This window comes from Heptranchias perlo, chromosome 11 (assembly GCF_035084215.1).
Source record: "Heptranchias perlo isolate sHepPer1 chromosome 11, sHepPer1.hap1, whole genome shotgun sequence".
In the NCBI taxonomy this organism is placed as follows: Eukaryota; Metazoa; Chordata; class Chondrichthyes; order Hexanchiformes; family Hexanchidae; genus Heptranchias; species Heptranchias perlo.
The window spans coordinates 55,824,778-55,851,018 of record NC_090335.1 but is presented as its reverse complement, the minus strand read 5'-3'; the positions used below and the strand labels follow the sequence as shown (position 1 = coordinate 55,851,018).

The window sequence follows — 26,241 nt, the reverse complement described above, 5'->3', positions numbered from 1 at the left end:
CGCTGGATGGGACGAATAAGGAGGCGACAGTGTCATAAAGATCACCCTGCCTCCCAGAAAGTATGATTAAAAGAGGTTGGGCCACGGTTAAAGCGGTTTAGCAGTCACGCAGGGGAACCTCGTTGGCGTGTGAGCGGAGCGCACCCACCTCTCCCATTGAACAGTCAGCGAGAGTCTGATCTCAGCGCAATTCCCATCCCGGTCCGCTTTAGCGCAACGCAAACCCGGGCTCTCTGAAAGATGATCCTGGACAGAGTGAGCGAGAACACCAGCGATGGCTGCGAGCAGGAGAGCTGCATGATGTCGAGTCCCATCAACCTGGGCTACTTTTACCAGAGCTCCCCCGCGGCCAGCGAGCCGTGCTCTCCGTCTGCCCCCATCTCGCCGCAGTCAGACTCGGACTCGCAATGCGGAGCGGCAGACGCGGGCTGCGAGAGGGCACAGTCCACAGGTACGGACATTCCCGGCACCTTTTCCTTTGTTTTTTTTCTCCCTACTTTCACATTTTAAATAACCTGACAACTTTTTCTTAAACTTCCACTTTTTTTTTGCCTCGTCAACTTTCCCCCCCCCCCCACTTTCTTTATAAACCTTTCCCTTGTTAATGATTTCACTCTTTTTGTGTGTTCCCCCCCCACCCACCCACCCACCCACCCACCCATCTGATTTTTTTGTTTTGAGTCTCGGTGCACCGTTTTCGGTATTTTTTATCTTCAGTATATGGCGCCGTGCTGATAAAAATGGGGGAGGGAGCGTACTTTTTTCCTTTTGACTGCACGTACAATGTTTCCCATGATATGTTTTTTTAAAAAATTTAAAACCTGAGAACTGAGACGAACTAAACACTTCCTGATCTACAAGCACTTTAGAAAAAACCATGTTAGTCCATTTTAACCGAGAACCGTACAAAATCACGTTGAAGCCAAAATTGGAGTTTTAAGGACAGCAGTGAGTTGAACTGTTAAAAAGATCATTCGGTGAGTTTCTAAATTGGTTGATAGTTTAGGGTGTGCATTAACCTGTGCTTTCATTTCCTCACCTGTGTGTAGAAATTGGATGAGTAATCTGGCGGTGGGTGGATTTTCCACTGATTTTTCTTCCGCCAGTTGGCGCTTTGTTGCAGTTGTTCGTCATTCATATTTTCTTCCTTACTAAACAACCTACTTTGGTGCAGGGAGATCTCCGAGGCGAACCTTCCAAGGAGTTCGAGTGAAGAATCCCGTGAAGGAGCTCCTTAACCATTTCAGGAACACCCGCACAGGCACCAACCTGGTAACTGACTCCATCCGATTTTGTTCAGCATATTAAACCTTTTTTTTAAAAAAAAACTGCTTATCTTGATAGTCTGTTAAAATAAAACAAAACTTACCGGTTTTGTTTGTTATATGGTAAAATTTACTTTTAGCATGTAACTTCGAAAAGTTTCAATGTAAATAGATTATTTAGACCAACTGCAGAAGTATTGTGGAAAATAATCCATATATCTTGTGTAAAACAGAACTTTTTCTTTCCCTTCAATTTAGTCCCCATCAAATTCATCAGAAGAACAGTTTTGTCGTAAGTAAATTTCTTGCCAATCAGTAATTTTAATATGAATATCTTTATTAGGCCAAAATGCTCTATTATCCATTGTACAGTATTGATCTGTTTTTGATTTTAGCAGAAATAAGAAATCTCCTGGGTGGGGCAAAAAGATCAGCTTTGGAGGACCTGCCTGATGCACCTCCTTATAAACAATCACTGGCACTTGCATCGTCTTATCTGCTGGTAAAAATATCTAACATTCTTTCTTTCAAAATGTAATTTTAATTTAATTATCACTGGATTGTTTTCTGTGATGATGTAGCCTTTGGGTTGCTGATGACACTAATATTGAGTGGATGACCTCTGGAATTTGATTGGGATAAACAATGATGTTGTCATTTTATCAAAAGACAATGGGGAAAAAAAACTTGTTTTAAAGGAATTTCAGACTTGTTACTTTCTGCTAGACCAGTAATCAGGCCTGGTGTGGCCATTAATTGTGCCAACAGAAAACCATTTAAATATCTTTGTTACGTTACTGATGTCCATATCTTTTTTTTCTATTTCAATAGACTCCACCCCAGACTCCAAACTCTGTAGAGAATTCAGATGAAACCCATAAAATTGAACCCAGGAATGATGTGAATCCAGATGTTCTTCAGGAAATAATCAAAATGTTGCAGAATGACACACATCAGATCTCTCTGAATACAGTCCAGGTCAGCTGGGCCAATGCTGCCAAGAATGACCACATTTTTCAGGAAGAAAGAAAATTGGACAAAAACAGTTACATGCAGGATCTGCACCACAGCCAACAGTCCTCTGAACAGTCTCAGTACTTTCAACAATTCCAAGTCCATAGTCCACCACAAGTCACTGGGCAACATAAGGTGTTTCAGCAGTTTCAGGGTGTAGACCATTCTCCAACTTTCCAGCAGTTTCTGGCCTGTGGACAGCTCCAAGAATTTCAGCATCAGCAGAGTGCATTTGACATCCAAGACTTTCAAGAGCATCCTTCTCCATCTCAGGGGTTCCAGAATCCTCCAGTTGGTGGCCAACCTGTGGGCAGTCAACCATCATCTGAATTTTATGTGCAGGGTTCTAGCCCTCTGCCAGCCAGCACTCAGGAAGAGATATCCCCACATGCCTCTATGTACTATCCATCTGCAACTCTTGTACCACAATCTCAGAGTAATTCCTCAATGAACCAGACACAAGGCAAGTCTTTCTTTCAATGGCAACTTGAACAAGAGGAGAAGAAGTTGTCCCACCTTACTCAAGAGCAACTCCTTGCCAAAGACTCTGATGGTGACACGTAAGTATTACTAAATCATAGAAGTTTACAACATGGAAACAGGCCCTTCGGCCCAACACTGGCTATACCAAAACACAGTACATGTCCTTTTCCCACCCTAAAGGCCTGTTCCATCATGTTCCACCGTTGGAGGCCTATTCCTGGGCCTCTTCTAATGCTGTTTCCTAGCTGGGACCTAGAAGGTGTGTGAGAATAGTTCTAGATGACTTATTCTACAACTTTCCCCTTTCTCCCAGGAAGTAGTGTTTAGCATTTGCCAAAAGCCTCCCAGCAGCATCAATGTTTGGATTGGGATATTGCCTATGGTAATTGTAGATATGAAATTGCAGCCTTTACTTTGTGGTGCACAGTCAGGAGTTCCAATGCACAGAGCCATCCAATACTGCCTCTAATGTACACTGTAAATTCTTTCATTCTGTGTTAAATAGCACATTGATACCTACCCCTATTTATCTCCGGTCTTGATGATTAGTTTTAAGGTTCAAACCTGGTTGTGGTCTGAGAGTCAGTATCAGCAATTGTTCACCCCAACTGATTTGTTGACATTTATTGAGAAGAGGTGTCCTGGTTGGTGCTACTTATTGAGCATCTCATAGAAGCTATACACACTCTCTTACAATTGGGTTACCCAGTCTCTGCATCAGAAGTAGTAGCACTGCAGAAGAAATGTAGATTAGGGTAAAATGCTCCAGGACATATGGTTTCATTTTTGAAAATCAAGGATTGAGTATAGAGGCTAAGATTAATACAGCAAAGGAACTGAATGATTATAGTCTAAACACCTTTTTATTTTATAAGCTTAAAGCATGCTACATTTATATTTTCCAGTCTGCTACACATTGCTGTTGCACAGGGCAGACGGGCTCTTGCTTATGTCCTTGGAAAGAAGATGGCAGCTATTAACATGCTGGATGTTAAAGAACACAATGGACAGGTAAGGATACATTGACACCTCAATCATTTACTTGACATTGTCAGACTGAGGGGCTTGTGGAAACTCTGATTTAAGCAGAAGGTCTGTGACAATTTTCAGTTTTTTAATCTTGCTTTTCCTCAATTGTGTATATGAAGTTGAAAAAAGGTGATTTTAGATTAGATCAAATTGTTTAAAGTAACACTTTTCCACTAAAGGGTAGATCTGTCTTGAAGCCTTCATTGTATTGCAGGCATGATAACTTAGTGTTAATGTGTACTATCTTGCTAATATTTAACTTAAATTGACTTGTTTTTCAGTAACTGTCTAACTTGTATTTGCGAAATGGCTGATAAGCTGTTTGCTTGTAATACTGGTTACTTATTAATAAAAGCCCTGTTATCAGTTAGCCATTTGCGTTTCCTTATTTTTGTCATCAATTTCCTTGTTGGTCATTTGTCAAACATTACAGTAGGTTTTTTTTGTTTATAGAGTGCTTTGCAGGTGGCTGTTGCTGCCAACCAACACCTGATTGTTCAGGATCTAGTCAGCCTTGGAGCACAAGTGAACACTTCGGATCGCTGGGGCAGAACACCGCTGCACGTGATTGCAGAAAAAGGTCATGTTCAAGTGCTTGTGGTAGGTGTTTTTACTTGAGGAGCCATTTTAATGATTCTTGACATTCTATAGAGGTCTTGATCTCAAGTGGTTTTTGGGATCTGCAGAAGTGAGAGCTTCACAAGTGAACAATTTCATCATCATTTCCCAAACACCAGTCATAACATTATGGACAGAAATAAGCATACCTTTGTAGTTATCACATCATTTGGATTATGTTGAAAATATCAGAAATCCAATTTTAAGATGTGTAACAATTATAGCAGCCTAAAGGTTGCCCTAGTCAGAAAGATTCTTGCACGATTTTAGGATTCCTTTTGGAACTTGTAGGACAAAGTAGTCTGGAAGACAATTTTAAATTATGACTCATGATTTACACACGTCTTCACCTCTCCACCATCCAACCCATAGTGACCATGGAAAGCTGCATGGTCACCCCCACTTAATGGGGGTGATTTTAAATCCAAATAACGGGTGGGTTGGGGGCGGGTGGGAGTTGAAAATAGTTGTTTTTTTGGGTCGCAGTGCAAAATTTTCGGACTTTGCATTCCCAGTGGGAAGCCTGTACTTTTAACAGCCGACGTTAAACCCGGAAATAAAGACGGGTTGCGGTCGCGACCCAAAGAACACCTGTTTTCAGTTCCCACCTGCCCCCAGCCCACCCGCTCTTGGGGTTTAAAATCACCCCCAATAAATCAGAGTTTACTTGGGTAGTAAACCAGCAATTTTTTATTGTATCTTCCTCAAACCCACCTCTTTGATCAAGCTTTTTATTACACCTCCTATCTCTCCTTTGGCTCAGCATCTTTTTTTTTGATTACATCTCTGTGAAGTGCCTTGGAGTATTTTCTACGTTAAAGGCACTATATAAATGTTAGTAATGTTTTTTTAAATGCTTTTTTATAAATGTATTGACTAAACAAGTGACATTTCATTTCAGTTAGAATAGTTAAATAAATTAAGTTGTTTACATAATCTGCCGTTTTTATTTAATTGCTTAACATTTGTTTACATATCCTTTTTGTGTTTCTATACAGGCCATTGAAAAGGGGTTGGCACTAAATTGTCAGCATCTTAATCTCGAAGTTACAAACTTTGATGGTAAGATCAATTACTATCTCTTTAGTAATGGCATAATGGATATTCTGATAATCCCATGTTCAAATTACTTGTGAAAGGAAAGTGACTATGCACAGAAATGCACCTTTAGTAGATACCACCTTTTTACATTTGGTTTATGCCTATAATTTTCAACAAACCAGACAGGAATTTCTCAAACTTTATTCAGTAAAAGAAAAGGCCGAGCAATGAATCATGGAGGTCTTGTACATTTATGTGCTTAAACAATTTGTATAATGTTTTAATGTAAACTTGTTTACATTCACTGCTAGCTATAAATAACTATTCATAATTTTGAACGTTTCCTTCTATGTTTTAGGTATGACTGCTCTACACTGTGCTGTTCTGGCTCAGAACAGTGTGCTGCATGAGTTACAGAATAAAATTCACCAGCAGCCACTATCTGTTGAGGTACAGGAACTGGCTGTGAAAAACAGGAGTTTGTTGGATACAGTTAAAACCTTTTTGCAGATGGGAGCATCTATTGAAACTCGAGTAAGTTCAGATCTGATGCAAATAGTGATCAAGCCACATGGGAGAGTAAACACCATTTAAAATGGTTCTTGATGTTTGAATTTAATTGCAAATATTAAAATTATTAGTTTTCACTGTAAACAAATCTGAGACAACCTTTGACATGCTCTTAAGCATTATTTCAATTTTCCCTAGGATCGGAAGAGTGGTCGTACACCACTGCACTTGGCTGCTGAGGAAGCAAACGTTGAACTTCTGCGTCACTTTCTTGAGCAGCCAACCAGCCTCAATGTTGTAAATGCTAAGGTAAGATGTAACCCAGGCACTTATCAACCATTCATTTGATGAAAGGAATTTGGTGCAATGAGCAAAGTATTTTGACACCTTTTTTAAGGGTCGTTTAATAATAGGTTTGCTAAGATTCCTGGCAGTTTTACTAACAGTAGTCAGTAATACTGATGATTATCAGTTTGTAAGACTTGTAACTTCTCAATGTGCATGTTATTTATTTTGATGTGAAAACACAAAAAAATTCACAGACCAAATCAATTTTTAAAGGAAAGAGATTTGTGTGGTGTGTACAGAAGTTGTAAACGCTATTATAGAAATCATTGTTTTCCCTTTTAATGATGAAACAAGTACCATTTAAACCAACATAGCAAATGAGAGTTCCAAAAAAATCTGCTTCACTTTAGCGAAACCCATTGGAAAGATAACCACAGCAGTGAATTCCTCTATTTCAGAATACTTGTGCTGGGAATTTCCCAATCGGCCACCATAATTTGAGTGGAACATTGGCAGAAACCCTGTCTACGTCGTAGTTACGGTGGCTGATTGGGAGAACGTTCGAGGAAATTTTCAATGTTGATATTTTTGTTGTTGATCAAGAGCTTTTGTTCATCTTACAGGCGTATAATGGTAACACTGCTCTTCACGTCGCAGCTGGCATGCAAGACCGGGTCTGTCAGGTAAACGCTGTCCGGCTTCTGATGAGAAAGGGAGCAGATCCCAGTGCCAGAAACCTGGAGAATGAACAACCAGTGCATCTGGTGCCAGATGGTGCAAGAGGAGATGAGGTGAATGAGAGACAAAGTAGTCTCTATCAATTTAACAAAAAAAAATCTAGTTTTGACAACCTAGAAATTACTTTTAAAGAAGAGAAATTAATGGAAAATAAAAATAAAAGCAGCTTCGTTATAAAATTAAGATTAAATGAAGCAAAAATAATGTTTAAGCCCATTTTTAAAATAATCTCTATCACTTAATTGCAGGTCAAACGCATTTTGAAGGGGAAAGCTGTCCAGTCAAGAGTGCCTCTCTTCTGACTTCCTGTTTTGGAAAATTTACCTGTCACCCTCACTGTCAGTTAGGCAGTCCTATTAGATTTGTATAGAGATATTTGCTAGTTACTGGCAAATGTGTGTTGTTTCTGTGAAAGAAACTTTCATTGTTGACTACAGTGTAGTATTTAGTAAAAATTATGGTAGTATTAACCTGTATCTTGTTTTAAACTCTGAGCATATTATCCATTTTTGTGAAGTTAAAAACTTAGGGCTTCAGCTGACTTTTGATACATTTAAAAAAAAAATGTATTCCAAAGGATCAGTGCAACAACATGTAGTTAAGACCAGGTGCTTTTATCTTTTTTAATTTAAAAACACAACTCAAGTATATTTAAATATCATGTACACTTTTTTGTCCTGAACTAAGTGTGTGTCATTTAGGCATAACATTCACATCTACTTGAAAATTGTTGTGTATGAGTTTTAACTTTGCCTTTGCTGTGGTTGGAAAGGTGTAGAAGCTCAGATGTTCAAATGCAATAGGTTAGAATGATCTCATTCAAATTCCTTTTTGCAAATGAAAATCCTAAAGGATTTATTGCATAAACCTATACATTCTATAGATTTATGGATCTTTAAGTGAGATGTTTTGGAAGGAAATGTCCAGATGAAACAATAGATATGATTTGGAATACAATAGATAAGATTTGAAATGGGTTACTTTCAGTTTTTTAACACTGACAAATGGATATTTGCTTTAATTCATACAAGACGAGCTTTCTCTGGTAATATGGTAGTCTATTCACAAACAGGCATCAAAGCAGTGAAAGCACATTACTGTTGTAAATGATTGTGGAATTCCTCTACTTGCCATGTAAATGTACTTTGCTTTGGTGATATGTATTCCATTAACACAAATGGGCTTTGCTTATTCTCGTACCAGATTTATTCACCAGAGTATTTGTAGTGGGCATCCTGAGATTGATGGGTATACCAACTGAAATGGAAAGGGGTCAAGTAAACAGTGAATATAAGGTGAGAGAAGGGGTTGCACATGGTGCATTTTTAAAAAAAAAACAAGCACACCAAGAGCAGGTAACTGAGGGGAAGAGGTTAGATGGGAATAAGATGTAGGATATGGGGAAAAAGTTGATGAAAGTCACTTGCAGATTAAGGAATTTTGGCTGAGGAGAGAATTATTTCACGGCTGTAAACCAGAAGACTGATTTATAAAACAGGCTGCATTCGTGTGTTGAAACACTGTGATAGGAAATGGATTGGAATAGATTTGGATGCAAATACAAATTGGTACGATGAGTGGGCTCTACTGCATGCTAATGCCTGATTCCTGAGTCAAGTGGAGGTATAAATATCCTTCTGTTATTGGGTATCTGTTTCTACAGGTATATAATTGTAGTTCTCACTAGTAAGGAAGATTGTGTTCTCTTAATTTGTGTAGCTTATGCTGGGTTTAAGAACATCTTAGTGTTTCACTATAATTGTCAAAAGTGATCATTCTATGCATATAATTGTTTTCCATAACTGATTTTAAGAGAATAAGTTTTTTAAATGTATCAGTTTTTTTGTTAACCTAGATTTTAAGCTCATACTGAAATATAGTTGCACTTGTTAAATGTATAGTAACTTTTTAATCAAGTTAAATGTAGTATGAATTATGTAGCCTTAAAGTGCTAATAAATCAACTATTTTAATGGTAGTTTGTTCAATCATATTTAATAAAGTATGTCTTGTAGACAGCTTCTCACTATTGAGATTTGTGGATAATATTACATTAAATAATTGACGCATTAACTAACTGTCTGGTGTCCTGTATGTAACTTAGAGTTTCAAGATTTTCAATATTCTCTCTTTGGTCTAACAGTGGTTCCCATGGGTGAACTTTGTAATCTGTGGGCTGAAGCTGTCTTTTCTTCACTCTGCTATTGTAGATGTCCATAGCTGAGGGGCTATCAATTATCCCACTTAGTGTATTTACTGGACTTAACAGTCTCGTGTTCATAGACTGATACAGCACAGAAGGAAGCCATTTGTGCCTGTGCCAGAATTCTACCAAATTCTCTTTGAAATGACACATTACTACACATAACAGTTGCTTCAGTTTCTAAATCTGATATCATTGTTTAGAAACATAGGAACAGGAGTATGCCATTAGTACCTCTAGCCATTCTATTAGACCATAGCTGACCTTTGCTCTATATCCCTTACCTAACAAAATTGACCCAGCAGCCACAGCCTTTTGGTGGAAGGGAGTTCCAGATTTCTACTACCCTTTTGTGTGATGACGTGCTTCCTGATTTCACTCCCGAAGGACCTGCCTATAATTTTATTATGCCCCCTAGTTCTGGATTCCCTCCCACAAGAGGAAAGTTTCTCTATATTTACCTTTATCGAATCCTTTTTTATTTTAAACACGTGATTAGGTCACCCCTCAATTTTCTATACTCGTGAGAATACTAGCCAAGTTTATGCAATCTACCTTCATAATTTAGTCCTTTAAGCCACGGTATCATTCTGGTGAATTTGTGCTGTCCCCCCCCCCCCCCTCCGAGGCCAATATTTGCTTCCTGAGGAGTGGTGCCCAGTACTCTAAATGAGATCTGAAGGATTTAAAGGGTTTAATCTTTTGGACAATATTGCAAGCTGCTATGACAGAATGGGTTAAAACTTTTGGACAATATTCCAAGGTTGTACTTACAGAATGAGCAGATCATAACAGCTTCCAAACCTGTTAAGTACAGACTGATCAGGTCAATCCAAGATCTGCATGCAAGCCATTGTCCATTTGTGTAGTATGCTACAGAGACTAACCTAATTAATGAATGAGGAAGACCATTAGGCTAAGGGCATGCGCAAAGGGAACAAACATTTTGAAACCAAACAATGCAGTTGTAAACATGACATGCCTATGCCTGTACCTGGTCTGGCAGTTTGGTTTGATTCAATTACAAGACAATTAATGCCTAGCAGCAGTGCATGATTGGCTAAAGTGGGACTTTCAGCAGCTGGCACACGCCCCAAACAAGAAGACTATAAGAGGACATCAAAACAGGATGGGGCTGCAGTTGGTGGGATTACAAAGAGACCCATCTAGGAAGAAGCTGACATGTTGAAACCTCAAGTGCCATTGGATTGATCACCTGGTAGCCTTGACAACACTGTCTAGTTTTGCAAGGTTGTATGAAATTGTGTGACTATTGCTGTGTGCAAATAAAATGTAGTTTAGCCTCAGACAGTTTTTTGTCTTGTGTTTTCCTCGATCTCACCGGTTATGTCCATGATAGTCTGGAATTCCCGATGGTATACAGAAACCGTACAGGTCTGACCAAAACTCTCTACAATTGAAGCACAACTTCCTCCCATTTGTATTCCAAACCCCTTGACAAAATGTCAAACATTCCATTAGCCCCTTTGATTGCTTTTTGCACCTGTCCCCTAGCTTTTAGTGATTTGTGTACATGAAAAACCAGATCTCTTCCACAGTTCCTAGTTTCTCATCATTTAGAAAATACTCAATTTATCATTCTTGGATCAACTCATCCTTCCCCACATTGAACACCATTTGCCACAGTTTTGCTCACTCACTTAATCTGTCTTATATCCCTTTTTAGCTTCTGCTCCTATCTGCATTATTTACCGTGCTTCCCAATTTAGTGTCATCTGCAAACTTGGATATACAACTCTTTATTCCTCCAAGTCATTGATAAATATGCTGAAAAGTTGAGGCGCTGATACAGTTCCCTGGGGAACATATCCCACCAATCAGTACATACCCTTTATCCCTACTCCGTCTCCTACTTTCCAACCCATGTTGCAAGTTCATTTCCAATTCCATGCGCTTTAATTTTTGCTAATAATCTCTTGTGTGGAACCTTATCAAATGCCTTCTGGAAGACCATATAGATAACATCCATAGACACTCTCCTACCCACCGAACTGGTTCTCAAAAAATTCAACTAGATTTGTCAGACATCACCTACCCTTCACAAATCCACCCTGACTTTCTTTGATAGCTCATAATTATTCAAATGCTCAGCCATTCGATAGATTCCAGTAACATCTTCACAACAGATACTGGACTGATGGGTCTGTTGTTCCTAATTTCTCCCTTCTAAATAATGAGGTGGCATTTGCAATTAAATAGTAATACAAAGCACAAATATTGCCAAACTTAAAGTATTAATAGATCAGCATATACATACAATTTTTAAAAAAGTCTATAATGGATTAATTACCCTTCATAAGAATAGCTTCACATTGAGAACTAACAGTTTTGGAATGCTTGATGAACAAAGTTCTGGTTTTTACATATTGAATTCAATCGGTTTTGTCTTTGCACATTTTCTGTACCAGTTTATCTTTCAATTAGGGAGTAAAACACCCTCCACAAACTTCAGCTCATCCAAAACTCTGCTGCATGTATCCTACTCCTTACCAGACCCAGCTCACCTATCACCCCTGTCCTTACTGACCTACATTAGCTCCTGGATTTTCAATGCATCCAATTTAAAATTCTTAATCTCATGTTTAAACCCTATCGGGCTTGACCCTCCCTATCTCTGTATCCTTCTCCAGCCTTACAACCCCTCCCCACCACCCCCCCACAACTTTCCTTTCTTTGGCCTTTTGTACATCACCCACCCCCTTTGCCTTACCATTGGCAGTTGTGCCTTCAGCCATCTGGGCCCTATGCCCAGGAATCCACTACCTAAACCCTCCATCTCTTCACCTATCTCCTTTATGACCCTCCATAAAACCTACCTCTTTGACCAGGCTTTTAGTCACTTGCCTTAATATCTCCTTCCTTGGCTCGATATCCATTTTTGTCAGATTATGCCTCTGTGAAGCACCTTGGGATGTTTTCTATGTTAAAGGTACTATATAAATACAAATTGTTCTTAAATGCTTGATATGTAATGTAACTCAAACTCGAAAATACTTCATACATCTATACAATCGATAACACAGAACAGATGTCAACAATACAGTTAAATATTTTTCATGTTCTGAGAGCTTTACAAACAAATTTGTTCAACAAACAAACCTTGAAAACCACCCAAACGCCCCTTCTACATTGCTTAAAACAAGTGTTAGGGCTGCTGGCTGCTAATGCATGGGTCTTGCACAGCTGTCAGCATTCTAAGTAAACTTGCTGGATCATGAACTAACATGGCAATTAACTCAGTATAAGGGCAACTCTTCTTTTTGCGTCAAAGGAACAATGCTGCTAATTCAAAACAGGAACGTTAGTGGCTTTGATTTTTTGTTTCGATACCATTTGATCTTTAAATAAACAAAATAAATAATTCAAATTTTGCAAGAGTTTTAAAATAACGTTGACTCAAATTAAGTCTATTGCTGTTTTATTGCTTTATCACTAACTAATGCAACTAATGCCCTACTTCTCATCAATGGTGGCAGTTACACAAGTCATTATTTGAATACTAGTTATCCAAATTAACTAGTTAACCAAACCCGTTGAAACAACAACAACTTGCATTTATATAGCGCCTTTAATGCAGTAAAATATCCCAAGGTGCTTCACAGGAGCGTTATCAAACAAAATTTCACACCAAGCCACTGAGGAGGTATTAGGACCAGAAGCTTGGTCAAAGAGGTAGGTTTTAAGGAGCGTCTTAAAGGAGGAGAGAGAGGTGGAGAGGTTTAGGGAGGGAATTCCAGAGCTTAGGGCCTAGGCAGCTGAAGGCACGGACACCAATGGTGGAGCGATTAAAATTGGGGATGCGCAAGAGGCGAGAATTGGAGGAGCGCAGAGATCTCGGAGGGTTGTAGGGCTGGAGGAGGTTACAGAGATAGGGAGAGGCGAGGCCATGGAGGGATTTGAAAACAAGGATGAGAGTTTTAAAATAAAGGCTTTCCCAGACAGGGAGCCAATCCAGGTCAGCGAGCACAGGGGTGATGGGGGAACAGTGCTTGGTGCGAGTTAAGATATGGGCAGCAGAGTTTTGGATGAGCTCAAGTTTATGGAGGGTGGAAGATGAGAGGCCAGCCAGGATACCATTGGAATAGTCCATTTTGGAAGTAACGAAGGCAGGGATGAGGGTTTCAGCTGCAGATGAGCTGAGACGGGGAGGAGATGGGTGATCTTACGGAGGTGGAAGTTGGCGGTCTTGGTGGTGGAGCGGATATGTGGTCGGAAGCTCATCTCAGGATCAAATAGGACACCAAGGTTGTGGACGGTCTGGTTCTGCCTCAGATAGTGGCCAAAGAGAGGGATGGAGTCGGTAGCTATGGACTTCCCAATACTTAGTTGGAGGAAATTTTTGCCAATCCAGTCGGACAAGCAATGTGACAAATGAGAGACAGTGGAGGGGTTGAGGGAGGTGGTTGTGAGGTAAAGCTGGGTGTCGTCAGCGTACATGTGGAATCTGACGTGTATTTATTTGTACTCTGTATCAGTTTTCATGCTGAAGCAATACCACATATAATGGTCTAACATTGAATTAATACCCAATAGTTATCTGAATTATTCATTTATTCAAATAGGTGTCTTCTGAACTGCTTAGATGGTGTTTTATCATATTAATATATATGTCTAGGGGATTAAATGCTAATTTATTTTAATAAAGTAGCAGATTTTACACACCAAAGAATTTCTTTTCATGGGTATGGTCAATATTCCAAACTGAAAGCTACTTCCAAGACATAACTCCCTCACTTACTTAACTCAATAACATTCTGTATTAAATTTATGTAAATTATGGTCCACTTCAGCCACAAGCTTTCCCATTCACAGATGTGCATCTGTTCAGTATAAAGAATGCAGTTGTCTTGACTCTTCGATTTAGTTCAGAAAAAATGTACTCGTGGATAACTTAAAACTGATTAGTATTTTCAGTAAACATGACATAAACATGACTTTTGCTATCAGATTCTTGGCACCTTTTAACAGGGCCTGTTGTCTTCATTTGCTCAGTAATAAAAATCTGATTGTTTGCCTGTCAGCAACAGAGCAATCAATATAACCATATTAACCTGTAGGGCTCTGAAAGATGGCCAAGAATGTTTTAAACACCAGCAGACCTCCCACAGCATAGCCCCTGTTAAGTCCGATAAAATGCTCTTTTATAATGGTTGTTACACCAAGTAATACACAGTACATTATTCTGCTGCTAAGGTGCCAAGGTGTTTAATTTGGCTTGTCCTTTTAAGGCCACATATTCTAATTGCTATGAATGGTAAATTCCAGAAGTCAATCAGAGTTTGATTGCTATTGGTGAGGCAAGTTTGCAGATTGCAAATTTATGGTTCCATGGCAGAAAAAACCAGCATGAAATTACTATCTTTTTTATACTTTTAGTATTTTAAAATGTAACCGACTCAAAGCTTCTATATATTAGATTTACAATCTATATAATCTATAATATATTAAAACCTTATGCCTATGCACATTTCCTGTCAGCTTTATCCATTATAAATTCCTATGTTCACATTTGTAATGGCAACTGTGTATGTAAACTTGTCACGCTGTAATTACACCTTTTTGCCTAAGGAAGTGCTGCAGTGCCACCACCGCTGGCAGGAGGGTATAATAACTATGACAAGTTTACATAGGCAATTTCCATTATAGATGTGGACCTAGGAATGGACAATGGAAAACTAAAAATAAGGGGAAAATGTATGACTTTAAAATGGGGACTGAAATACATCTGTGATTCCTGATCCAATTATCGCGCATCCTCTAACCTGAAGACTATACTTGGTCTTCACTCACCGTGTCAGCAGCATAGGTGATTCATTAGTAACATGATTTTTGTTTACTTCTGGTTACATTTTTAAAATATATATATATATATAATTTACAGAATAAACAAAGCAATTGGTGTAAGAGTTTTAGATGAAGTTCTGCCAGCATTTCTGTTCTTATATAATTACTTTATCTCAAGCAAAAAAACTTGCATCTTAACAAGCTACATTCTCTTTCTGGAGAGTATAGCAGCAAAAGAGCACCAGGAATAAACTCTTTCCTTGAAGGTCTATACAATAATAGACCTTATCAACAATTCCAAAACTCCCCGCCGCCATGCACGTACATGGAAAGGTGAATTCAAGTGGGAAGATGGTAGCACACTACGATTTGCTACTGGCATCATGAGAATAGTGACCCAATCCAACAGCACCTCCAGACAAGGCCGGGTATCCCCTGTGCACTATTGCTCAGCTAACCCTTCTGTCATGGCTGAACTCAAAATACTTTGATTCTGATGTATGACCCTACTGTATCAATTTGTACAGCTATGTCAGTAAATTATTGTAAATAATGAGGAGACTGAATCAGTTCCAATCAATCGTTTTAAAGCAAATTTGATCTCAAGTGTAAACAGAGTAAATGCAAATCAGAACAGGATGGCTGTGCCATTTCCTACTTTTGAGACCCATTTGTTCTGAAGCTGCCTGTATGGTGCAGCTCATATTACATTCCATCTTGCCATCCAACGTTTTCACTGCAGGGTCTCTACCTACAGCCAATATGTAACTTTCATATACGGAATACATTCAACAGTCACATTTCTGCACTTCCTGTGCTTAAATATGTCATGACATAGGTATATTAATCTTGGTTGTGTCAGGAAGCTGGGAAATATAGCTAGTGAGGAATTTAATATTGCAAGGAAGCATGGGAACTTAATGCTGCTTAAAAAGATGGATGTTGTATACTGAGACTGGAATTTGATATCATCTTGAATCTGGGTATAACAAGTTTTACTTTCAATTTAAAAGTGCTATTGGAAACTGAACATTTCTTAAATATGGTTTCATACTGGAATAGTATGGCATAGAAAGTAATGGCAATGATTACCAGGCAATAATCTCATTGAGCATTTCAGAATGCATTATAAACCACAAAAGTAGACTTTGAGTGGTTTATAACAGTCATCTAACCCTAAAGATAAGACTATTGTTTTGACAATTGCCCAATGTATTCATTATTAGTATGTGTGCTGAGGAGTTTGTGGGAATAATTTTATTTGTCACGGTCAGTTTTATGCTCTCCGTATAGTTAATTCTCAGTGAAGAATTACTGCAGGTTTGAATGATGATCAGTCACTCCAAGTGATTACAGAGGAAAAACGCAGTCAACATACAAGTGCAAGTGGGATAGTAGACACAGAACTTATAGGTTGAAACATATGTTACTTTTGGTACAACAGTTGAAACATAACAAACTTTTGGAGGCTTCATTGTGGTTTGATAGATTTTGGTTTGGGGTCATTTGGTGGTTAAATGGTTAAACCTTTGTCTATTTTTGTAACATTGTTAAAGTCAATTTTAGCAAAGTCATAACCTTTAAATTGATATAGAGAATACCATAAGAGAGGAAGTCTCCTTTGTTTTGCTCCATTTCTATATCTTTATCTGTTGACAATCAGCTTGGGAATTTCAACTCAAATAAATGTACATACTCCAAGTGCAGGATTGGAGTTTGGCAGAATTTCTCAGAGGATAATTACAAAAAGTATAAATCTGTGTTTGGAATAATAATTGGTGGGTCTTGAACAATGCATTATAGAAAGAAACAGAAGATTGGAGATGGAGTGGTAGTTGCAGAGAATGGAGGCCTTTAGAATAATTTTTTGAGGAGGGTGATAATGTGGTTTTGAAGGATGTAAGCAAAATGTCAGAGGACAGGTTGATATCAGCAAACGTAGGGCTAAGGAAGGCTGGGGAGGAGAGGGGGAAAGCTCTGGAGTAAAAGTGGCTGGAGCAAAAACTGTGGAGCAAACAAGTCAGGGGGTCAGTCTGGAAGAGGGCAGTGAGGACTTTAAATCAGGGACAGGGGAGAGCAGGAGTCAGAAGAAGCAGAGGCAGCAAAGTGGAAGCCCTCAGGTTTGGAGATTACATAGAACGTACAGCACAGAAACAGGCCATTCAGCCCAACAGGTCCATGCAGGTGTTTATGCTCCACACAAGCCTCCTCCCTCCCTACTTCATCTAACCCTATCAGCATATCCTTCCAATCCTTTCCCCCTCATGAGCTTCCTCTTAAATGCATCTATGCTAGTCACCTCAACTACTCCTTGTGGTAGTGAGTTCCACATTCTAACTACTTTCTGGGTAAAGAAGTTTCTCCTGAATTCCCTATTGGATTTATTAGTGACTATCTTATATTTATGGCCCCTTGTTCTGGTCTCCTCTGCTAGTCAAAACATCTTCTCTACGTCTACCCTATCAAACCCTTTCATAATCTTAAAGGTGTCTATCAGGTCACCCCTCAGTCTACTCTTTTCTATAGAAAAAAGCCCCAGCCTGCTCAATCTTTCCTGATAGGTATAACCTCTCAGTTCTGGTGTCATCCTAGTAAATCTTTTTGCACCTTCTCCAGTGTCTCTATATCCTTTTTATAATATGGAAACCAGTACTCCAAGTGTGGTCTAACCAAGGTTCTATACAAGTTTAACATGACTTCTCTGCTTTTCAATTCTATCCCTCTAGTAATGAACCCCCTGGTTGGTTTGCTTTTTTTATGATGTGGAGATGCCGGTGATGGACTGGGGTGGACAAATGTAAGGAATCTTACAACACCAAGTTATAGTCCAACAGTTTTATTTAAAATCACAAGCTTTCGGAGGCTTCCTCCTTTGTCAGGTGACTCACTCACCTGACGAAGGAGGAAGCCTCTGAAAGCTTGTGATTTTAAATAAAGCTGTTGGACTATAACCTGGTGTTGTAAGACTCCTTGCTTTTTTTATGGCCTTATTGACCTGCGTTGTTACTTTTAGCGATTTGTGTATCTGTACCCCCAGATCCCTCCGCTCCTATACCCCATTTAGACTCTTATTAAAGCAGTATGTGGCCCCCTTATTCTGCCTATCAAAATGTAATACCTCACACTTATCTATATTGAAATTCAGATGAAGAAGTCCATGAGCTCTTCATACTTGTCTGAGGTGAAGATAGAAAGTGGAGTGAGAGAAGGTCAGAGGAGCTGGTTAGTTGTAGAGCAGAGGAATTTCCATGCTTACCTCAGTCCATAAAAGTCCCAGTAACTCCAAGTCATTAAGTCAGTTTCAGCCATGTCAGTTTCAGCCACTGTTAATGCTGCTAAGTCATGGTTCATTTATCTGAAATAGCTACTTCCTCCTTGAGCTAAACTGCGGCTGTATTATTGGAAACTTCCACAGCCAGAACAAGTTAAAAAACAATCTTAATTCCTGTTAAGTGAAAAGCCATTGGTTACAATAAATCTCATTAAAAGATTGTGAATACTGTATTTATAGTTTGAAATTCAACTACTGTTAGAGGCGCATTGGTGAATTTTCTGATATGGGCGATAAAGCAGCAAGACCCCAGAGCAGTCAGCATAGTGCTCATTGATTTAACACTAGGCAGACCTTGCAAGATTTCAGCCTCAATTACCATTCAAAATGAGCCCCCGGCCAGGATAGGGCAAACTTGGGAAAGCTTGCTGAGAGTAAGAGGACTGGAAAATAGCATGCAGTTACAAACAAGCTAGTTATTCTATTGTTGCTGTGCAGAGACACAATCATAGCTGAGCAAAGATGCAGAGCACCTAAATTTTCAGATGGAGCTTTGGATGTGCTAATGGAAGAAATTCAGCAAAGGGGGTTGTCTGCTTTGGCATCTCAGGGCACCCTCCTCGCAGAAGAGATGCCCAGGTTGCTTCTCAAGAGTGAATGCAGTGACAAATATCAGATGATATGGGAGTAAATGAAGAAAAATGTTAACATCCTCAGGAAATCTGCCAAAGAAAGGTTAGCCAGCATTGCACTATGTCAAGTAGACAGGCAAAGTATGCAAGCCACCACTAATAATTTCTTCTCACCCTGTTGCACCCCGAATAAGGCTTCAAGCTAAATCCTCACAAAATAGCTCTTTCCAAGCTACACATGCATACCCATAATGCAGCAGGGCAAACTTCACTGCTGTCACATCTAATAGGAAACATGTTGTATGGCCATTTGAAAAGGTGACTTGACAAAGCAACCTTACAACACAGCTTACTTTCATAATGCATGTTCATTTACTCACATATAAGCTGGGATGCAGGATGGCTGTTCCTCTTTAAGTGGCCTTCAAAGCTCCAACATCTTAGCATGTGCTTGCAGGACAAAGTGATGCATAACTGAAAGTTGGTCCCCTCATTTTCAACCCCTCAGTCAATGAGAACAGGCCATATTAGACATGGTGGGACATGAGAACATAGAGGATGTGGCCTATAGTGAAGCTGGAGCATCCTTGAAGCTCAGGGCTTGTACCATCCTTTTCCTGTTATTCTTTCTTCACTCACTCACTCACTCATATGCATACATTGCAGAAAAGCAATATCACATATTTTAGCGATCTGCTTCAACAGATGCATTCAGCCACCATTCAAGCACATGGGAGTATCAGGAGTGGGAATGGGACGCTAAGTTCAGTGCCACGATTTTCGGAGTGCTACTGTCTATTTCCCACCTGGCAGGTCGATGACAATCGGCCCCATGGAGCTTTAAGTTTTGACTTAAAATGGAGGCTGTTATGTTTTTGGGTCTTTACTTTTACATGGAATCTACAGTACAGAAACTGGCCATTCAACTTAACTGGTCTATGCCGCTGTTTATATTCCACACCAGCCTCCTCCCACTGTAATTACCTCTTCCCACCCTGCCCTTTGTATCCCTCTACTCCCTTCTCCCTCATGGATGCATCGAGCCTCCCCTTAAATGCTTCAGTGCTATCTGCTTCAACCACTTCATGTGGCAGCAAGTTCCACATTCTCACCGCTCTGTATATCCTTCTTTACTCTAGATTTTTTTGCTCTCATATGTTAGATCACTCTCCTCTGTGAGTACCAACTTCCTAGGCTTTTGAGAGTGTCTTCACTAACCTTGATATCTAGGTAAATGTTTAGTAACATGCCAAGGATAATGAACAGAAAACCCTGGTCTGTCAGTTATTTTAAGCTACTGGAATTTATTTTTATCCACAAGATCTATTTCCAGTCCTTGATTAGATCTAGCCTTAAAATATTAAGCAAATTTATTAAATAATGAATGTTAATATGTAAAAATATAACAGATACATAGATTTGCAGTAGAAATTCGATCATTTATCGCTTTGAAGAAGAAAATAACACAAGGTCACAAATCTAAATACTAATCTGAATCTCTAAAAATAGTAGTTATACCCTCCTCCTTCTTATCTCCTTACAGGCTGTGAGAGCTAGCTAAAATCAACCTGCCACTCAATGAAGATCTCAATTTATTTGATTCCATTACTGTTGGCAGTTCATTGCTTTTTATAACTCTCAAACTATTGCCGAGGTTTATTAGCAATTCATAACTGCCAGCCACATTCACAAAATAACAGGCTGTCATTCATACCGTATATTTGTAAATCCTGTGTTAAACTGCCTCGCAAGCCTGTTACTAGGGAGCGTGTAACAAAAAAACTTCTCAACATAGGTAACAAAATAGGTTTGAGCCTGCAGATGTCTTTTTAAACTTGCAGATATTGGGGTCAATTTTAGGATGGCTGAGTGGGTGCGATGGAGGCGGGGAGGCTCGTAAAATCGGGGAATCCCAGAGCGGGTCCAGAGCCCGGCTCCAACCGCCCATTTCCGGGTTCCCCAGTGACGCATTCGGGTGCGCGCACAGCTCCCACATGCGGGACTCCCACCGGCAATTAAAGCTGGCGGGATGCTACTTTACATAGTTATTTAGATAGTTGAGGTACTTGACAGACCTCATTGACTGGAGATTTTGGCAAGGGTGCAATTTTCATGGATCCTCAGCGTGTTTCCCGTGCTGTGGGAAACACTCCCTGTTGCAGCAGACGTGTTTCAGCCAGCAGCCAGTGGGAGAAGCAAAGGATTTTTTGACAGTTGGGGGGAAAACCTAATTTATTGCAGCAGGGCACTCTGTCACTTCAGACAAAGTTTTGGCTGCAACACCTTTGTCTTTCCACTCAAAATTATTAATTTATACCCTAAACTCTGGAAACACATTTACCTACTTTGCGGACCCCCTCAAGCTCACACCGTCAGGATGGGGGGCGCCATGGCTGCATTCATCACTTCATCCGAGGACGAACAACATCACCAGCCTCGCCAGGCACGCCGTCCACCTCCGCCACGTGGAGCTCCACAACACAGTGCTGCGCCACAGGCACCTGCACAAAATAGTTGTGCAACTACACATACACCCACTGTAGGGTGACCCAATGGGTGGCATCAAGTGTGGGTGTTCATGGAGAACCTCATGAAAGGGAATTATTGCACAAGTCAGTCAAGAATGGCCAAGACGTGGCAGTAGTGGTGACAATATAATATTTAATGTGAGTTGAACCAAAATCAAATATAAATAAAAAACATGACAAACCGTCAAACACCCTTGTGCACCCACGTTGTGCTCACGAAATCTTTGTCTTACCCTTTGTACTACTCATATGTGATGCATCCCATGTGGCTGCAGCAGAGGTAGTGGCAGGTTGGGTGAGGGTGACTGTGAAAGAGATGCATCAGAGGGTGAGTATGAGACAGAGCCATGAGATTGTATGAAGATTGGGTTGAGTGGTAGTGATGGGATGAGTACTGGGGAGGTGAGTAAGTGCAGGGTGTGAGGAGTGATGTGATAGAGTAGTGTTGGCAGTGCAGAAGGAGTTGTGGGGTGGGGGCGGTAATGTGGAAGACGGAGTATAGGAGAATGAATAAGTGTGCTCACTTTGGCTGACCTAGTTAGGTCATTGAAGCGCTTCCTGTACTGTAGCCAGGTGCGGGATATGTTGCTGGTGCTGCTGACCTCCTCTGCCAACTCGAGCCAGGCCTACTTGGTGGCAGAGACAGGCCAGTTCCTTCCGTCTGCTGGGTAGAAGATCGCCCTCCTCCTCCTCACCCCATCCAGTAACACCTGGAATGAGGCATCATTAAACCTGGGAGCAGCCTTTCCCCTGGGCTGCTCCATGCTGTAATTTTGGCTGTTTGCTGCAGGAGCAGCATTGGAGGACTGCCCCTTTAAATAGGGCTCCTTCAGCTGACAGCCTGTGATGCGGGTGCACAGTCCGCCTGCTGCGCAGGTTGGGAAACCCGGAAGCCAAGGTAAGTAGCTTCAATTTACTTGCGATCGCGTGGGGAACCCATCGATTTTACTGGGCGGGTTACCTATGCGCCCAGTCAACCCCCTGCTGCCAACCCGCCTCCCTGGTAATATCGGGGCCATTGTGTCTGATTTAAAAGGATAGCTACCAGAACAAAACTGCTTCATACTATTATAGAGGTTTCACACACATGCAATGCCCACTTTGACAATGAAGTGCTGGGGTTGACCATACAGGAAGTGTGGGAAAAGACAGCTGTCCTATGTGGGACAGTAGAACACCCTCACACGAAGGATTCACAGAGCGCCCATGACAAGCAATAGCAAATGGGGCCAATGCTGTCTGTGTGATTCAGAGGACCTGGACACCACCACCACCACCACCACCACCACCACCACAACAACAACAACAACAACATGCATTTATATAGCACCTTTAACATAGTAAAACGTCCCAAGGCACTTCACAGGAGTGTTATCAAACAAAATTTGACACTGCATCACATAAGGAGGTATTAGGACAGGTGACCAAAAGCTTGGTCAAAGAGGTAGATTTTAAGGCATCTTAAAGGAGGAGAGGTACAGAGGCAGAGAGGTTTTGGGAGGGAATACCCGAGCTTAGGGCCTAGGCAGCTGATCGGCATGGCCGCCAATGGTGGAGCGATTAAAATCGAGAATGTGCAAGAGGCAAGAATTGGAGGAGCGTAGAGATCTTGGAGCATTGTAGGAGGTTACAGAGATAGGGAGGGGCAAGACCATGGAGGGATTTGAAAACAAGGATGAAAATTTTAAAATTGAAGCTTTCCCAGACCGGGAGCCAATGTAGGTCAACGAACACAGGGTGATGGGAGAACAGGACTTGGTGCGAGTTAGGATATTAGCAGCAGAGTTTTGGATGAGCTCAAGTTTATGAAGGGTGGAAGATGGGAGGTCAGCCCGGAGACCATTGGAATAGTCCAGTCTGGAGGTAACAAAGGCATGGATGAGGGTTTCAGCAGCAGATGAGCTGAGGCAGGGGCGGAGACAGGCGATGTTACAGAGGTGGAAGTAGGTGACCTTGGTGATGGAGCAGATATGTGGTCGGAAGCTCATCTCAGGGTCAAATTGGACGCCAAGGTTGCGAATGGTCTGATCCAGATCCAGATGAGAGAGAAGATAGCGGATCAAGAGAAAGCTGTCAAGGTAAGGTCACAGAATAGCTTTCTATGCCATGTAGCTACCCAAGTATGCATGCACAGAATGCTCGTGACTAGTAAATCATTTACTACTGCCCCATCTAAAGCATTCACACAAACATATCCTGTGCAATGCTGCCAAGAAACAATCAGCCCTCTGAATGTGTACCGTGCATGGCAGCAGTGTAGAGCATTCTGAAATTTTAAAGGGATTCAGAAAGCAAATCCTGATAGGACAAGTTAGCTGCATGATGCGTGTTTATTTACTGTCACACAGGATGGACCGCAGGATGAGTAGGTGTCTGTTACTTCCTGTATGTGCTTCCTAAACTTGAAATGTCTCAGGATAAATTCTCTGCTTGCAGGACAGGATGGCACATAACCAAAGGGAACAGATGCAAACTGGAGGAGAGCCCAGAAACTACAAGCCCTTGACTCCCTTTGAGAATACCTGTGATTTTTTTTTCAAATTCAAAAGTATCGTAACTGAAATTCTTCTGGTGCCCAAAGTTTGTCTCCACAATAGTAACTTGCAGCCATTGGCTAGGAATAGAGAAGAAGCAGTCAGAATCAGTTCTTATGTTTACATATAGTTGAAGTGTTATTTTCACACCAAGTTACATTTCGGTGGTGCAGCCAAACTCCTTAAAGTGTGGCAGCTACTCGATCATTAATAAGTGCAGCTGTAGCTCAGAGAGCTCACTGCGAGCTTAAAGGATAATAGTCATTAATTTTTAAGTTAGTTTTTATAGTTTAATCTTAATGGCACTTTTGTTTTTTTTATTTTTGAAGGGTTAAACAGTTAATCCAGTTGCAGTGAAGTACAGTGGGGGATTGTCTAAAGGTTAACATGTGCTTGCACAAACAAATCTTCAGGGAGGAGGGGGTGGGGTGGGTTGCTGACTGTTATTCTATCTTAAAAAAGTAATTTACAGAGTTGCCTTTAACATGCCGACAAATTGCCCTCTGATGTGGTGGGAGTAGATTGCTTCTGGTCGCTAATAAAATCACTGACTGGTTTAAGTTCCAAGTTACGCATGTGAGAATGTCTGGAGGGCTCAAAGTTTCATTTATACCAAGAAAAGAATCAACTAGTGTTAGCTATTTCATCTTAATTGAAACTATTAGGCTGTTTGGTTAATTTTGTATCAAATCTGACAATGGGGACACAGATGAACCCGGTAGAAAAAGAGTGCCTAATAATGTGTGTATTTAGTGTGAATGGTGCAGCGCATTGTGCCATGGACTGATTGTGCACCGGTTCATGTCTGCATGCCATCAGGGGAGTACAAACCGGGTGCTTCCCAACTGGGGTGGAGTGAAAACCACAGAGTGCCACCACTGGGTGCTCACATGTACCCAGGATGACCGGTGGCAGAAGATCACCTGCCTGCTGTCTTAGTTGGGAAATTATGGATGACAAACTAAAGAGAGGAAGAGGAGAAAATGCAGAAGAACTTCACAAAGATAAGTACAGAAAGAACCTGTATTTATACAGTGCCTTTCATGTTCTCAGGATGTCCCAAAGTGCTTCACAGTCATTGAGATATTTTGAAGTAAAGTCACTGTTATAATGTAGGGGAATGTGACAGCCAATTTGCATACAGCAAGGTGCCACAAACAGCAATAAGATAAATGCCCAGATAATCTGTTTTAGTGATGTTGATTGAGGGATAGATGAAGGAGGCCATTTGGCCCATTTAGCTCATCCTGCCATAGAAACCTCCATCACAGAATCTAACTAGAGCTTTTGCCTCCACTACCCTAAAGGACCACTCCAAATCTTAATCAGTCTTTGTGTGAACAAGTGCTTTCTGACACCATTTCTGTTACTTGTTTGTACCTATAGTTCCTTGTCCTGTAGTCATAGTTTAACTTGAAAGTGTTGCAGATTAACCCTTATTCTATTACGTGCATAATATAAGTTCCTTCTCATTCGCCTCCTTTCTGATAGCTGACGTGGCATGAGTCCTGTTTAGACCCCAGGAAAGGCCCCAGACCTTGCCAGAAGTAAGATAATTGATCCTCCAGGGGCAGCAATTATCCCATTGGAGCTGAAGATCTTTTCAATGCTGATTTCTCTTCAGACTGGGAATGACCTTGGGGGTGAACTTAGTGGAGCAGCTTCCAGCAGGTGAACTGGGACAGCTGCCTCTGATGTGCCGTTACAAGCATTGGCCATCTGGTTTGAATATGATGAGGTCCAGTAACTTGGGATGGGGTTGGCCCCCTTCCAGTGAGTGGTTGTGGGTTCCCTCTTTCTCACTTGCATTGGCGGAGTGGGCCCTTTGAGAATTTTGGCCCCTCAGTTTTTAAACAAACTCTGTTGAGCACACAGTGAGACAACCTATCTTTTCTATTTTCATACACTGATGGATCTGTTGTGTTCTTCTACTGTTGCTTGCAATAACTGCCATTGCATTATGGTCTACTTGAATGAGTGATATCAGAAGATTTGCAACACGCAATAAAATAACTCATGACTCTCTCTGCCAGTTCCAAATCCACTTATGTAAATATTTGGTTAGATTTGCTTGTTCCACTTCTATACATAATATTTACATATCACTTACTGGTAACCAAGGTGATGACCAATCAGCTGAAGGCACTTATTGTTTGCAGTTACTTGACATCATGTGTTTCATGTTTGTCAACTTTAAGAATTTTTTATCGACAGGAATTGGAGGTTTGAATTTTGGATAGAATAGAAAAGTATAAATCTGAACTGCTCAAAAAACAAAGCCAG

General features: G+C 40.6%; 1 protein-coding gene across 2 annotated transcripts; it reads left to right on the top strand.

Annotated features, from left to right (window-relative positions):
- Nucleotides 1-52: 52 nt before the first annotated feature.
- Nucleotides 53-10,497, top strand: nfkbiz (nuclear factor of kappa light polypeptide gene enhancer in B-cells inhibitor, zeta). Of its 2 annotated transcripts, none has more exons than XM_067993086.1 (12): nucleotides 53-451; nucleotides 1,175-1,272; nucleotides 1,524-1,557; nucleotides 1,661-1,767; nucleotides 2,097-2,839; nucleotides 3,668-3,773; nucleotides 4,245-4,391; nucleotides 5,408-5,471; nucleotides 5,809-5,984; nucleotides 6,159-6,269; nucleotides 6,872-7,039; nucleotides 7,235-10,497. In XM_067993086.1, exons 1-12 carry the CDS (start codon nucleotides 241-243, stop codon nucleotides 7,286-7,288), a joined length of 2,019 nt encoding a protein of 672 aa, XP_067849187.1. In that variant the 5' UTR covers nucleotides 53-240; the 3' UTR covers nucleotides 7,289-10,497. The 2 variants fall into 2 exon arrangements, with proteins under 2 accessions (XP_067849187.1, XP_067849188.1); XM_067993087.1 differs by having other exon boundaries at nucleotides 54-451; nucleotides 1,664-1,767.
- Nucleotides 10,498-26,241: the final 15,744 nt, after the last annotated feature.